Source organism: Phalaenopsis equestris, unplaced genomic scaffold (assembly GCF_001263595.1).
Source record: "Phalaenopsis equestris unplaced genomic scaffold, ASM126359v1 Scaffold000938, whole genome shotgun sequence".
NCBI classification, from domain to species: domain Eukaryota; kingdom Viridiplantae; phylum Streptophyta; class Magnoliopsida; order Asparagales; family Orchidaceae; genus Phalaenopsis; species Phalaenopsis equestris.
In genome coordinates this window covers 1,075,181-1,089,563 of record NW_018165377.1, presented here as the reverse complement: position 1 = coordinate 1,089,563, position 14,383 = coordinate 1,075,181, and the positions used below count along the sequence as shown (strand labels likewise).

The window sequence follows — 14,383 nt, the reverse complement described above, 5'->3', positions numbered from 1 at the left end:
CCCACCCACCCAGGCCACAAGCAAGGCCCACAGCCACAACAACCCAAGGCATAAGCAAGGCCCACAGTCACAACAACCCAAGGCACAAGCAAGGGCCACGACCAGGGTCAGCAGAAAAGAGGAGACAACCCACAAGGCCCATAACCAAGGGCAACTTAAAGACAACAAATAGAACTTACAGTTAGGATAATAAAGGGGGCCTAAAAGAATTAATAGAGCTCACGGTTTAGGCTAGCAAAGAGCAACTACTAAAGCCCATAACCAGAAGCCACCCAAAGCACAAGGGGCTCACGGCCAGAGCCACCAAAAGGACCACCAAAAGGGAGCTATGCCTCTTCAACTAAATGAAGAGACGACTGAAATAAATACGATTTTCTTTTTTTTTTTTTTTTTGATGGCAAACTTGATTCATCCAAAATATTCGAGTCAATCCGGGCCCAACAGAAGTCAGACAAAGCCCATACAGCCCAACAGCAGCCAGACAAAGCCAACCCAGCCTAACAGCAGCCAGGCAAAATCCACACAGCCCAATAGCAGCCAGACAGGATCCACATAGCCCAACAGCAGCCAGGCAAAATCCACACAGCCCAACAGAGCCAGGCAAAATCCACACAGCCCAACAGAGCCAGACAGGATCCACACAGCCCAACAGAGCCAGACAGGATCCACACAGCCCAACAGAGGCTAAACAAAGTGACAACAGCTCCCCACTAGGACTGAACCAAGCTTCAGCAAGAAATAAATCCAAAACCGAGCTCTATCTATAAATAAAATCAAAGCCAACAAAGGTAAAATGAGCCAACACAGCCTGTCTTAGAACCAAACCAAGCCCAGCAAGGCTAGACAAACTCAACCCGAGCCCAGCCCCGAGCCCAGCAGAGGTTAAACATACCCAACCCGAGCCCAGCAAAAGCCAAGCAAAGCCAAAACCGAAATCATGAAGGCATCGAAGCCAAATCCGTGACTTCAAACCAGCCAAAATCGAAAATCAACAAGAAACAGTAAGCTAAAACCGAGCTCAATAAATACCAGAAGCCAAAACCGAGCTCAACGAGATCAAAACAAGCCCAAGCATTGATATAACCTCATATTTCAGTAGCAATTAAAGTTCCAGCCACCTGTAGGCAAAAACCAGGTCGTCCAACCTGCATATCTAAATATTCCACACATGAAACAGTTCCAACAGGTATTTGAGCAGGGGTGATGCCACATGAGGAGCTAAATCAAACTCCATATATTCATGAGAAATAGAAGAAGCTCTTTATCATGCATTTTAAGCTAAAACAGGTGGTAAAAAGCTAAAACCGAAACTTCAACATGCTTGCCAAAAGTGCTAGAACCATTTCAAAGATATATCTCAAGCTTCCTATAAGAGAACGACACCACAACTTCATCTCAGCCAAGAAAAAAAAGAAAAAAGCATGCTATTTCATCCAACAGAGATAGGCTCAAAGCCTCGGCCAAGAGAAAAAACCGCAAGGCAACATGGCACCAGAAGAAAGGGGAAGAGAGGGATACCTCGAGAGTGCTCAAGCAAAGCAGCACAGAAAACCTACTCAAAGAAAATGCTCTCCCAGAATTTCCTTTCCACTTTCCTCTAGCTAAACCTTCAACAACCTCCCAAAAAAAACCACAAGGAACTCTCCTTATAGGCAGGGAATAGAGAAGAAGAGAAAAGAAAGCCACCCACATGTCCACAGCCCTGGAGAGAGCTAGGCGGGCGAGAGGAAGAGGGAAAGGAGAAGAGCTCGGGTGCGTGTGTTAGTGGAGTTAGGGCCGAAAGAGGAAAGGGGGAAAACAGATAAAGGGTTAACTAACATATATATAAATATATATATAAATATATATATATATATATATATATATATATATATATATGTATTAATTAAAATACGATTTACCCGAGCACGGCGACGCGATAAAATGGGTATCCTCCCCAAGCAAAATCGACGTCCCGGACGTGCCGGCGCAGTCCGTTTCGCCGTCCGAAATTCATCGATTTGCGCGCCAATTTTCTCGTGTCGAAAATATGGCAATATGGGTGTCCTCCGTGGGCAAAATCGACGTTCCGGACGTGCCGGCGCAGTCCGTTTTGCCGTCAGAGGTCGCTCGGACGACGTCGTCGCCAGTCAGGTCAAAACGCGTCGAAGTTCAAATTCCACAAAATTCGACCCGCGCTCGATCGTCACAAGTGGTTTACTCGAGTCCTCGGCAAATAATGGTGCAGGCGATGCGAATTGCAGCAATCGGACGTGTCGACTCTCTGAATTGCAAAGCTGGTGCGCGCAGGAGTGCGAATTGTGCAGAAGGCCAACCTAAGGCTCGGAAAGGTCTTATAGGAATCCATTTTGGGTTTCCTCATGTCGGTTTCATCCTTCTAAGTGTTAGAAGTCGATACCACACACGCGAAACTCCAAAAGAGGACGGAAACAGGTCGAACTAAAACGAGGCGGGCACCACTTCTAAGGCTCTAAGATAGTCGCAGGAAGACCCCTAAGGCTAGATCCTAACTCCTACGAGAAAAACTAGACCTCACGAAAATTGAGGTCAACAGTAATGTCCCTATTTTTTAAATGTTTCAAGTTCCAATCAAAGACACTAGGATGCTGCCGACAATTACATCAAGGCGATCAAGAAAAAATGCAGTGTTTTATTACTTTATGGTCATAATAACAGTTTACCCAATGCATGATGCTATTTGCTGATGGAGTTTCAGTTGTTATTCTCACTCTACATTGTGGAGAACTTTTCTAGTTGTTTTATAGCCATAAAACCATATCATACCACATTATATTGCAGGTAAGAGTGTCAAAAGTTTATCCGACATGCCAACTCACCGGAATCAACACAAAGAAATTTGGGTTCGGGTTGACCCTAATAATTTTCTGCTAGGTTCAAGGTCAATATAGGAATTCTAACTCGTTTAATATTTTGTTGCGAGTTCGGGCTGGTATGCGAACTTGAAAAATCAACCAACTAACACAAAATTGACTCAAAATTGGTCAGTCAACTCAAAATTGGCCTGTAATTGGCCCAAATTTGATTTAAAATTGACCTGAACAGCGGCTATGTCTTATGTTAAACATGTATACAGGTCGGGTTCTAGTTGACGGGTTGAATATGGGTCCAATTCAGGTTTGAATTTTTGACTCATTTAATCTTCGGGTCGAGTTTGGCCATTTGGTTAATTTCAGGTCAGACCCGAGCCTGACCCATAAACTCGATTTGGCACCACAAATTGTAGGTGATGAGCCAAATATTGGTGAAGTAGTAGTTAAATATGAAATCATAAACATGTGTAAAGGAAAGTCGAACACAAAGATTGGTGAAATAGAAGTTGTTGATTTGAAATCACAATCATGTTTCAATTGTAACTTGGCTTGAAGTAGTGAACGAAGTTTGACACTTGGTCATAAAGAAAGATGAGGAAGGGTTCAAAAAATTGAATCCCAATGAGGCTAATTATATGCCCAAGGGCAATTATATTAAAGAGAAAAAGGTACAAATATGTTATATGAGTGAGCCCAAATAGACACCCAACCTACACGGTACAACACACAGAAAAAGAAAAAAGAAAATTAAAAACCCAAAAGAAGATGATACATATAAGATCAATCGGGTCGACCCAATTTAGTTCTGTCTCTGTCTGTCGGAAGGGAACCAACTAATAAATTTGTGAGATAACAAATTGGTAATTGGTGAGATGCGTACCATTGCCCGAAGTAACCAAAGTATCATCTATTAGATTCCTTAGCTCAGGTAGATCTTCATTCTTCTTCTTCCTCCTGGAAGTGTAGACCTGTTATTCCTCATCCAAAGATTGTTGTTCATTGGTATGAGATGATAGTGCTGCAGTAAAAATATTGCCAACAGTTGTGCCCACAAGAGGTTCAAATGTATGTGAGGTAACAGTTGTCGCCTCTACCCTTGATACTTCCTGAAGATGGGGAGCTGCAAGGTTCTCCTAATTATTACGTGTAGGTTGGGGTCCTTCAGTTCTGTTTTCAATAAGGTTTGAAAGTGTAGGCTGCTCAGCAGGGCCATCCAGCTGCTCATCGATCGCAAAAACAATATTTTGAAAATAACATTATCAGGGGAGTTCATAGAGGCAATTAAATCAGACACCAAATCCTGTCCTGTGGTAGTTTTCTCTCCAAATGGAACAAATATATCTTAGATTTATTCTTATTCACTTGATCTTTAGATTTCAAATTATGATGAAACTTATGATATTTATTAAGGGTATGCCCAAACATCTTACAATGAGAACAATAAAGAGGTCTATGTTCCATGATGAATTTTTGCCAATATCCATTATGAGTTGTGCCCAACCATACTTCAGTGACATCAGGTAAATTAATATGTTTTTCCACAAGTATTTTGGTCACAGAAGGTCTGGTAAGGTTGAAAGTAGGTAGATCTAACTTCATAGGGTCTCCAAGTATGATACAAATAAAATAAAGAACTTGATGATGAAAATAGTGAAGCTTGAGACCAGGTAGACTAAACCATACCTGTACATTAGGAGGTTCATGATTGAGGTCAAAATTCAGAGATCACTTGAGTAGCTTCATTAATTTACCAGCAATGTTAAGATATTTTTTGGAGAAAATTTGAGTGTAGTCTTCAGACACAATTAACTGAATCAATACATGTCTCTCATCCATGAGTCCTACCTTCTACTTTCCTGCTAATTTGAGATCATCAAAACTCATAGGTGGATGCCCCCACTGAAATTTTTCAATAAGAACAAACTTGAATTTGTCAGTTAGGGTTAAAATTTCTAACTCAGGGAAAAAAACATTATTTGCCTACTTTTCTTGCATGCATTCTTAATAAAGAGGCAGTCACATGTAATATATATATATATGAAATCATGTAGGGTTTGGGGAACACAATTTTATAGTTCTTTTTAGGAGTGTATGCACATTTTCATTATTTTCAGGACTACATGAACTGGTTGTAGTTTCTTATTGATGGGATGTGGGGAATACTTCTCAACTAGCTCTGGATTAGGATCTTTTATGTAAATTCACTAACTGATAACTCATAAGCAGGTTCTTGTTCCCATTGCAAATGGTTCTGAAGAGATGGAAGTGGTGATGTTGGTAGATATTTTAAGGCGGGCGAAGGTGGATGTTGTCGTTGCGTCTGTTGAGAAATGCCTACAGGTTGTAGCGTCTCAAAACACGAACATTGTCGCAGACATGTCTATTGCCGATTCTTTTGAGCATACTTATGATTTGATCATTCTGCCTGTAAGTTGGATCTTTCTTTAAAGCTCATTTATTTCTTTTATTTAGAAAATAATGCTTGATTCTCCTTGCTGCCATTTAAATTTTTGCATGTTAACCATGAAATACAATTCTGTGTAATAATTGTGAGCCTGTTTTAGCTGTTTTTAGTTCATTGTGATATGAACTGTTTTACACATAAGAGCAGAATTGTATAATGCATGCATGCTATCTATCTATCTATCTATCTATCCATTTATCTATCTATCTAAATAACTATATATATATATATATAATATATACTATTTAATGCATTTATAAATGACTCGGTCTTGGGCATTTTCATCAACAATACATTACCACAAAGTTTCATGTTTAATATTTTTGCATAATATTTTGATTCTTCTCATCGTTTTTGGATTTTAGTACTCTTTCTCTCTCATAATATAACAAAATCAAACTCAGAGACTTCGAGGCTGTCTTGCCATTCGAGATTGGTCTTTTTGAGCAATTAACTACTGTGATTCAGAAAAAAGTTGATGAAGGTTTGCGTTTCGCATTAAACTTGACAGTTGTCGAGTAGATGTCACTGAGAGAAATTAGGAGAAAAAAAAGAGAGAGCACAAATTGAAAGAGGAAATATAAATGATATTTGGACATGATTTTAAGCTTAAATAACTCGACTTATTATTCCTAAATGATATTTTAGGAATATATAGGCTCCATATATATATCTTGATACAATGTCATTCTACCCATATTTGATTGATAATGTTTAATACTCTTGTGAAATAGGCTGACACATTTTGGATGCCATGCATGGCCTTCTACTCACCCCAAAGAGTTTGGATCTTAGTTCTTTTTTTTTTTTAACTTTCTCTACTTCTTTATAAACATTTTGAAAAATCTCCATGCATCCGTGGAAGTTGTAGAGTCGATAGCCTTCTTGAATATTGACTCATTTATTTATTAATGGATAAAATATAGGGCTGTTTTAATTCCTTTACATTTCTAGGAGTGCATCTCCTTCTTAAGTGATGCGTTTTAGTTCTTGAGGCTTCTTATATCCTTTATAAGCAACTTCCAAAATTTCTTGGAATGCATGCAATGCCTTTATTTGGATGGTCCATTTCTCATGATTGGTATTCAGATGAGGAAATTATCCTTGTATAAGATTGTTATTAGCGATGGCCAGATTTTGATGCAAGTTTCGTAGGTATCATGAAAAATAAAATGGCCAACAAAAATTGGATTAGTGATTAGAAAGTATTTGGAAGAATTTTTAGAGTCAAATAGCATTTGCTTGTCATTTCAAAATGATCTTATTGGGATTTATGATCTATGGAATTTCTAAATACAACAATATAACTTAAAGCTATAACACAATTATTCAATGTCCCATCTCAAAATCGAGTAAAGTGCTAAAATAGTCCCTGATTGTTTACTTGGGGCAATTTTAGCTCTTGAGTTCATATAAGTGTCAATTTAGTGCTCAAAATTTTAAATTGAGGCTAAAATAGTCCTCCATAGAGATTATTTCAGCCTTTACTAAAAGCATATGTCAACTAAATTAGTACTTGTGTAAACTTTGTGACTATAATGACCAAGTGCAAAGAGTCAGGAGACTATTTTGATACTTTACATGATGTACTAGTATTTTTTAAATATTTTATATATGCTTGATCTATTTTTAATATATTCATCTTTATTGTGATGTTTGGACTCCTATGCAACCTTTAAAATTGTTAAGTTTATTTTTGTTTTAATTTCCAATATCAACAAGCTTCTAAAAGTGTATTGATGAAATCTGAACGCCTTCTCGAGGTTACTTCATTATCATTGTATAGTTCCAAATTTCTAGCGTCTCCCTTAAAAATGGAAAAAGAAAAGGTTCTTATTTATTTCTTTTGGCAAACTTAGGCTAATACCTTAAGATGTTTTTTACTTGTTTGATCTAGCATCATGTTCTGTTGCCGTTTGATCATCATTTTTGTCTGTAAGTGTTTTGTTTGGAGATATTTAATCTAAGATTTTAGGTTGATATACCTATTTTGAACTAGTGGGCATAACCTCCAAAGGGACCTTACTACTTTTGAATCTTTTTTTATTTATGCTATTTGCAAAGGATATACTGCTAATAAAGGATACCTAATTGAAGCAATTGAGAAGTAAGACTTTTGGTGAGGAGTTTGTTAGATATATACTATACTTCTTCCCAACTCAAAAACTTGAAAATAAAAGCTAAAGTCAAACTTACAACTCTAGTATGAGTATGGGTTAGTTTAACTGAGTGATTGGACAACATATAGGCATTTGAATAATTTAATCACTTAAATTGTATAAGATTAAGCAGATAATAAACTCAACTTACAAGATAAAAACAAATGATCTAAGTTGTTCAATGAAACCAAAGCTATGTGTGAAATTATTATGGCTTACAAGCTACAAGTAAATTAATTAACACAATAATAATAATAATAATAATAATAATAATAATAATAATAATAAAAGAATTAGCACAAACTTACAATCATACAATCAATTACATCATCGTACAACAAAGCAACATAAACAGGTGTCCACACTTGAAGGTGGTGATTAATGAAGGAAATTATGCTTTAAGTGAGAGCTAAGCTTTTAAACATTAGATTGATGATTCATTCTATAAAAATGCACAAGGACATAAGTATGAACATCACTACGAAGACATTCAACCAAACAACTAAATTTTGTAAATATGCAGGGAATGTAAACTAACTTATAGAGATTTGGACTTCAGTTTCTTACCTGGTTTGACACTCAACTAACTATATCTATATCTAGTTAACCACTACAATCACTTATTTGCTCACAAACCAATAGAGAAAAAAATGACTTCTTGACCCGACAATAACACCAAAGCTTCTTTAAGTTGTCCTCATCGCAAAGAAGTTTATTAAATAAAACCTTCTCAAGTGTCTAAACCTATGGTGGTGACTTAAGGCTGCTAGCAACGAACAAAATTTAAAATGTAATCTCTGCATGATGATTATAAGAAATTCAAAAGAGAATAATCTACAAGATACTAGAGGTTGAAGGAGAGATCTCTAAACAAACTTAAAGAAATTTGCTTCAGATGAATACTTTGATCTTCTTTACTTCAATTTTTATTCACATATTGCAAAAACAAAGCGCACAAACATAGATTTTTCGTTAAGCACTTCTAGAGAAAAATGAGCGGTTTATGTAGGCAAAGAGATGAGTGTAAACAAACTATAGATGGGTGTTTACAGATCCCAAAATCTCACTCTATAGAGTAGGGGCCTTCTTATTTTTATCATAATTAAGTGATTTAAATACAAATATATATGATATTATATATCAAATTATATGGTTGACTCAATGAATTAAAATAAATAAGAATTAAGTTCAGATTCCTTAAAAAATAATCATAGTTAACTACTAATTAAAAAATAAAATCATATTTAACCAATTTAACCTTCTCAAGTGTTCTAAACCTATGGCGGCGACTTAAGGCTGCTAGCAACGAACAAAATTTAAAATGTAATCTCTGCATGATGATTATAAGAAATTCAAAAGAGAATAATCTACAAGATACTAGAGGTTGAAGGAGAGATCTCTAAACAAACTTAAAGAAATTTGCTTCAGATGAATACTTTGATCTTCTTTACTTCAATTTTTATTCACATATTGCAAAAACAAAGCGCACAAACATAGATTTTTCGTTAAGCACTTCTAGAGAAAAATGAGCGGTTTATGTAGGCAACGAGATGAGTGTAAACAAACTATAGATGGCTGTTTTCAGATCCCAAAAAATCACTCTATAGGGGCCTTCTTATTTTTATCATAATTAAGTGATTTAAATACAAATATATATGATATTATATATCAAATTATATGTTTGACTCAATGAATTAAAATAAATAAGAATTAAGTTCAGATTCCTTAAAAAATTATTATAGTTAACTACTAATTAAAAAAATAAAATCATATTTAACCAATTTAATAGATTGATTGGAAAACTAAGGATGAAATAAATTTGCTAAAATAAATGAGACGTTAAGAAATATTTAATGGCATGCACATTTAAGATAAATTCCTTAAGCAAATAATAATAGAATTATCTATTTAATGATTGGTTATAACTCCTATCACATGAGCGTAATAAGCAAAATATAATGAAATTATTAGGAAAACAAAAGACTAATAAATTTGCTAAACATATGATTGATAAAAAACATTGTGATAAATAAACTACACATGATTACTAATTACATAATCAATAAATTAGATAATATATGAATATTTAATTAGCAAAAATAGATTTAAATAGGAATTCAAACTAACTACTACAACATCAAAAAACAAGCCTTTATCCTATTAAGTGGGTTCAGCCATATGAATCCTTTTTATCCATTGTGTCCTATTGAATGCCATATCTTCATTTAATTCTAATAGATTAAGATCATTTTTTATATAGCATGCCTTAAGTTTTTTCAGGTCTACATTTGCCTTTCTTAACATAAGTCAAATCTAAACATCCACTCTCCCAACAGGATCATTAGATGGCCGACATTTAATATGACCAAGCCATTTAAGACGACTCTCTCTAATCTTGTCCGTCACTGGAGCTACACCAACCTTATCATGGATATTTCTATTTCTCATACCGTCTCTAATTTTCATGCCACTCATTCACCTAAGTATTAGCAACACTTAACTTTATTTTATGCTTCTCTTTTAAGGGCCAACATTCTGCGCTATAGAGCATTGCGGATCTCTCCACCATCTTATAAAATTTTCCTTTCAGTCTAAGCGGTACTTTTCTATCACACAATAGGATGCATTCCTCCACTTCAACTAATCCACTTTAATTCTACTAATAACATCCTCATTTATATCACCATCATTTTGAAAAATAGACCCGAGTTATCTAAAACGTTTACACCTTTTAATAATTTGATCACTCATAATTACAATCTTGTCACTAGAGCTATTACTATTAAAATTACTCAAACAAATGCCTTTATTCTCCAATGTTGATTTCCATATTTCAGGTTTTCCAAAACTCTTTCACTAGATTTATCCACAAGAAGGATATCATCACTGAAAAGCATAGAACAAGGTATATACTCCTTGTAAATGTCGAGTTAGAGCATCCATAACTAAAACAAAAAGATATTGGCTTAAAGCCGATCCCAGAAGTTCGAACACAAGTAACAACTGTAGTATACATATCTTTATTGACTTGAATATAAGTCATATCAACAACTTTCTTCCCTAGAACTCTCCAAAGAACTTCTCTTGGAACCTATAAGTGTCCAGTAAGAGCATCCATAACTAAAGCAAAAAGATACGGGCTTATGTAATGCAACTGAAATAGGAAAATACTTGGTCAATCCTCCATCTGTTCTAACACAAGTAACAACTCTAGTATACATATCTTTTATAACTTGAATATAAGTCATATCAACACCTTTCTTCTCTAGAACTCTCTAAAGGACTTATCTTGGAACCTTATCGTAAGCTTTTTCAAATCAATAGAAATCAAGCTAAATAAACTATAAAAATGTATATTTTTTAATAATTCATAATTTAATTTGAGTACTTATAAATAAAATTATTCACAGATCATTGATTAACTAAAATTAATTTATGTTGAATGCTTAGAACTCATATACTAGATAATGCAACATTGGACATTCACTTGAGTTATCATGAGTTCATCACTTGAGCCTATTTCCAACTGCCTGAAACTCTCAAGTCTAGTGGATAAGATCATTATCTTGGCTGTTACTTATTTAAATTGCATATACGTATAATTAGCAAAATATTAGATGATGCTATCTAAGGTTTCTTTTCATCAAATCAAAATGAGCCACTCATGAGTCACATAGATCCATTGGTCAACAATCTACTCCTATGTGATGATAAATCAATGTTGGTGTAAAAGTGTTAAAATTAAAACCCTCCCTCACTTGCATATTGCAAATCAATTCTTTCCTTAATTACATGCATAAATCTAACTTCTCTTATAACGATTTACACCAATATAATAATTCTGTCTTTTGATATCTTCAAAATAGTTATTTTAAACTTTATGGTTGGTTATTTAAAAAAAAAAATTATTCCCACCCTAAATGTAATATTACTAATGAAACTAAATTGCATGTAATGTATAAAACAAGTTAGAATCATCGTGCTAGAAAAATACCATCCTATCTCTAATGCCAAAAAGAAAAATATCAATTGTGGAAATTACCAATTACAGAAATCGAGAACTACTTCATGATACCTATTATTTAGTAAAAAATAATGTCATTTGTGATGATGAGGGGATAAGAATGTACAATATGCATGATTCAAGTAAATTTTCATAAAACATGTGAAGCGCATACAATGAAGCCTAAAATTATATATGAATAGCTATAGATATGCAATTCATGAATGGCAAAATCATCCAAGCCATACATACAAGGTCATTTACAAATATAAAGGATAAAATTCATATTAATTTTATGTTAATGATTAACTATCATGTCTCTAAAGTGCAAGGTTAATCCTAATTAGATATAGCTATGGCTCATGGTTCATATGATGTAGCTCCTTTCCTGAACTTGTTTAACATAATTAATAAAATAAATACATGAAGTTTACATGTATACCTCCTTTACTGAGCTTGAATGAAAAGGTGTATTTCACTTTTAAAAGTTTAAAATAGCAGTTTTTTTAAGCAATATGAAAGATTTAGTTGGTATAATTGTAAATAACAATGTTTAGGTGTTATATATGTATATATATAGGAATTGTGTGGTATGTATGTAAATGCCCCTATGTTTTATGTAGCCTGATATATAACTGCAACTGCAGGGTGGTGCTGCAGGTGTTGAGAGGCTGGGAAAATCCAAGATTCTGAAGAAGCTGCTTAAAGAACAGAAAGAATCTGGAAGGATATACGGCGCCATCTGCTCAGCTCCTGCTATCTTACAAAAACTTGGCCTCCTCGAGGTGATAACTGTTTTTTTTTTATTATTTTGGTGCATTTACACATATCATGTCTTTCTTATATTTTTACATACCAAACACCTAAGCATTCATATTTATAAGTTTACACTCAAATCTTAACATCACCTTAAAAAAAAAACAACCTTTTTCAATCCTAGTTTTATAACATCAAATTGTGATAAGTGTAAATATTAAACTTTGGGTTTTGGATACGTAAATACATAAAAATTGTATGTTATGCATGTGAATCCTTCTTTCATTTTTCGTTTGTACTTCTTAAAACATAAATTCATCCTAACAGGATAAAATAGTAACGGCTCATCCATCCGTCTTCAACAAGCTCACCGGCCCAGTCTCCAGTGCTGCTGGAGTTGTAATCGATGGGAATGTGATTACATGCAAGGGCCTCAGAACCGTGATGGACTTCGCCATGAGTATAGTGCACAAGTTTTTCGGCCGTGGCCGTACGAGAAGCCTCGCAGAAGGTATCGTTTTCGAGTGTGATAAAAGCTGGTGGGTCGAAGATTCTTCATAATTTTTTGTTAGAAGGTTAGACATAGCATGCTAATTTGCTTCCTGTCATTTTTTTTAAGCTCTTCATTTTTTATAATTGGCCTTGCCACTTTGAACTAAAAACTGTAAAAATGTATTAATCATGTATAAATATAATTAGCTTTTGAGATGTAGTTGGCCTTCTTCTTTTTAAATCCTATTGTGTTCCTGTTATATAATTATAATTAGTCAATTATAATGTTAAATATTTCACCATTATTTTATTTATGACCCTACTGTAGGCCATTGAATTCCTTAGCCTAGTTGTATGGGCGAGCTGATGAGTTGATGAATACGAGTAACCATCCACCAACTGCCTAGTATCAGTTGCCAGTTTGTCTCTCAGGATCAGCTAATGGGCGTGAAGCTTTGTTGAGATTGCTCGCCCACCTGATGAAGGGAGGGATCAAGTCCGTTTCATTGTTTAAGAGGTTAGCTCAATCGAGGAGAACAACTCGCTTTGAAGCTAAATCGTTGAATGTCGAATTTCCTCAAAATTTGATTAGGCCAACAAAGATGTGACCCAACAAATATTAGGGAAATGCAATGAATAGTTGTAATGTCAAAGTCAGAAGAGAATAAGAGGATAAATTAGAAATGTTTGAGGATTTGTGTGCACTGAGTAGTTAATTTGTAATATATGAAAAAGTCTGTTATAAATAGAGGAAGATCTGTGTTGCAAGGGATCAGCCGATTTTCTCTCTCTCATTTGATCCACCTCTTTTGCTTAAGTGTTAGCCCACACAAACAAATCATGATTCAACAAATATGCTAATTGATAAGTCTAACTCATCTTAAGTTGAACTTGAGCTGATCCCAATCTGACTTGAATTAGCTCAATGCATATGCATTTATGCATGAATGCACATAAGCACATTTTTATATTTGTATTTGGAATAGAGTATTTATGTGTATATACTTGCATGAATCTTTCACAGTTTTTTACGGGGATGCTAATTTCACAATTTATAAATAAACTCTCAATCTATTCATGAAGGGGGGCCTAGACTTGGATGAGAAGATTGAAGGGAACTCTATGCTCTTGAGGACTTCTGAGCTCGACAGTTGCTGGGCCACAATAGTCAAGCCACTATTGTTGCCAGACCATTGTCGTTGGACCGAATCGGCCATAGGACCATCGACAACCGTTGTCGCCCGACTGCCTACACCATAGGATTGTCGTTGCCCATCGCCACCATCGCTTAACTATTGTTGTCACTGGACTACTATATTCTGGTCCCCTCTACCATTTTCTTTGTTGGCATCGTCGGACTGCCATCAGTGCCAGACCACCGTCTTCACTAAATTGTTACTGCCCAACTGCACTTGTTGTTGGTCCACCGTCATTTGATCGACGTCATGTCACTGTAATCGTGTCAGACTGTTGTTGTTGTGTCCAATAGTTGATGTTAGGCCACAACCACTATGCCAAATCACTGTCATCGAGCTACTGCCACCTCTTGTCCGCCAACTTCAGGCTACCACCGTTGTCAACAAGTCATTATCACTAGACCACTACGTCGGGCCACTGCCATTGCCACTGCTGACAGGTCACCATCATCAGACGACTATCATCAAGCCGAATCAACGTT

At 35.3% G+C, this 14,383-nt stretch overlaps 1 protein-coding gene across 2 annotated transcripts in view; it reads left to right on the top strand.

Annotated features, from left to right (window-relative positions):
* The window catches only part of LOC110032405 (protein DJ-1 homolog C), a 53,526-nt gene extending 40,037 nt beyond the window's left edge, over nt 1-13,489 (top strand). Inside the window, exons 6-9 of one of the 2 annotated variants that reach the window (XM_020736036.1) lie at nt 5,058-5,258; nt 12,105-12,242; nt 12,541-12,788; nt 13,034-13,489. In XM_020736036.1, the coding sequence (XP_020591695.1) occupies nt 5,058-5,258; nt 12,105-12,242; nt 12,541-12,774 (573 nt within the window). In that variant the 3' untranslated portion in view covers nt 12,775-12,788; nt 13,034-13,489. Of the gene's footprint in view, nt 1-5,057; nt 5,259-12,104; nt 12,243-12,540; nt 12,882-13,033 lie in introns of those variants that run through there. The other variant, XM_020736035.1, reaches the window with a different exon arrangement.
* The last annotated feature ends 894 nt before the right edge of the window (nt 13,490-14,383 follow it).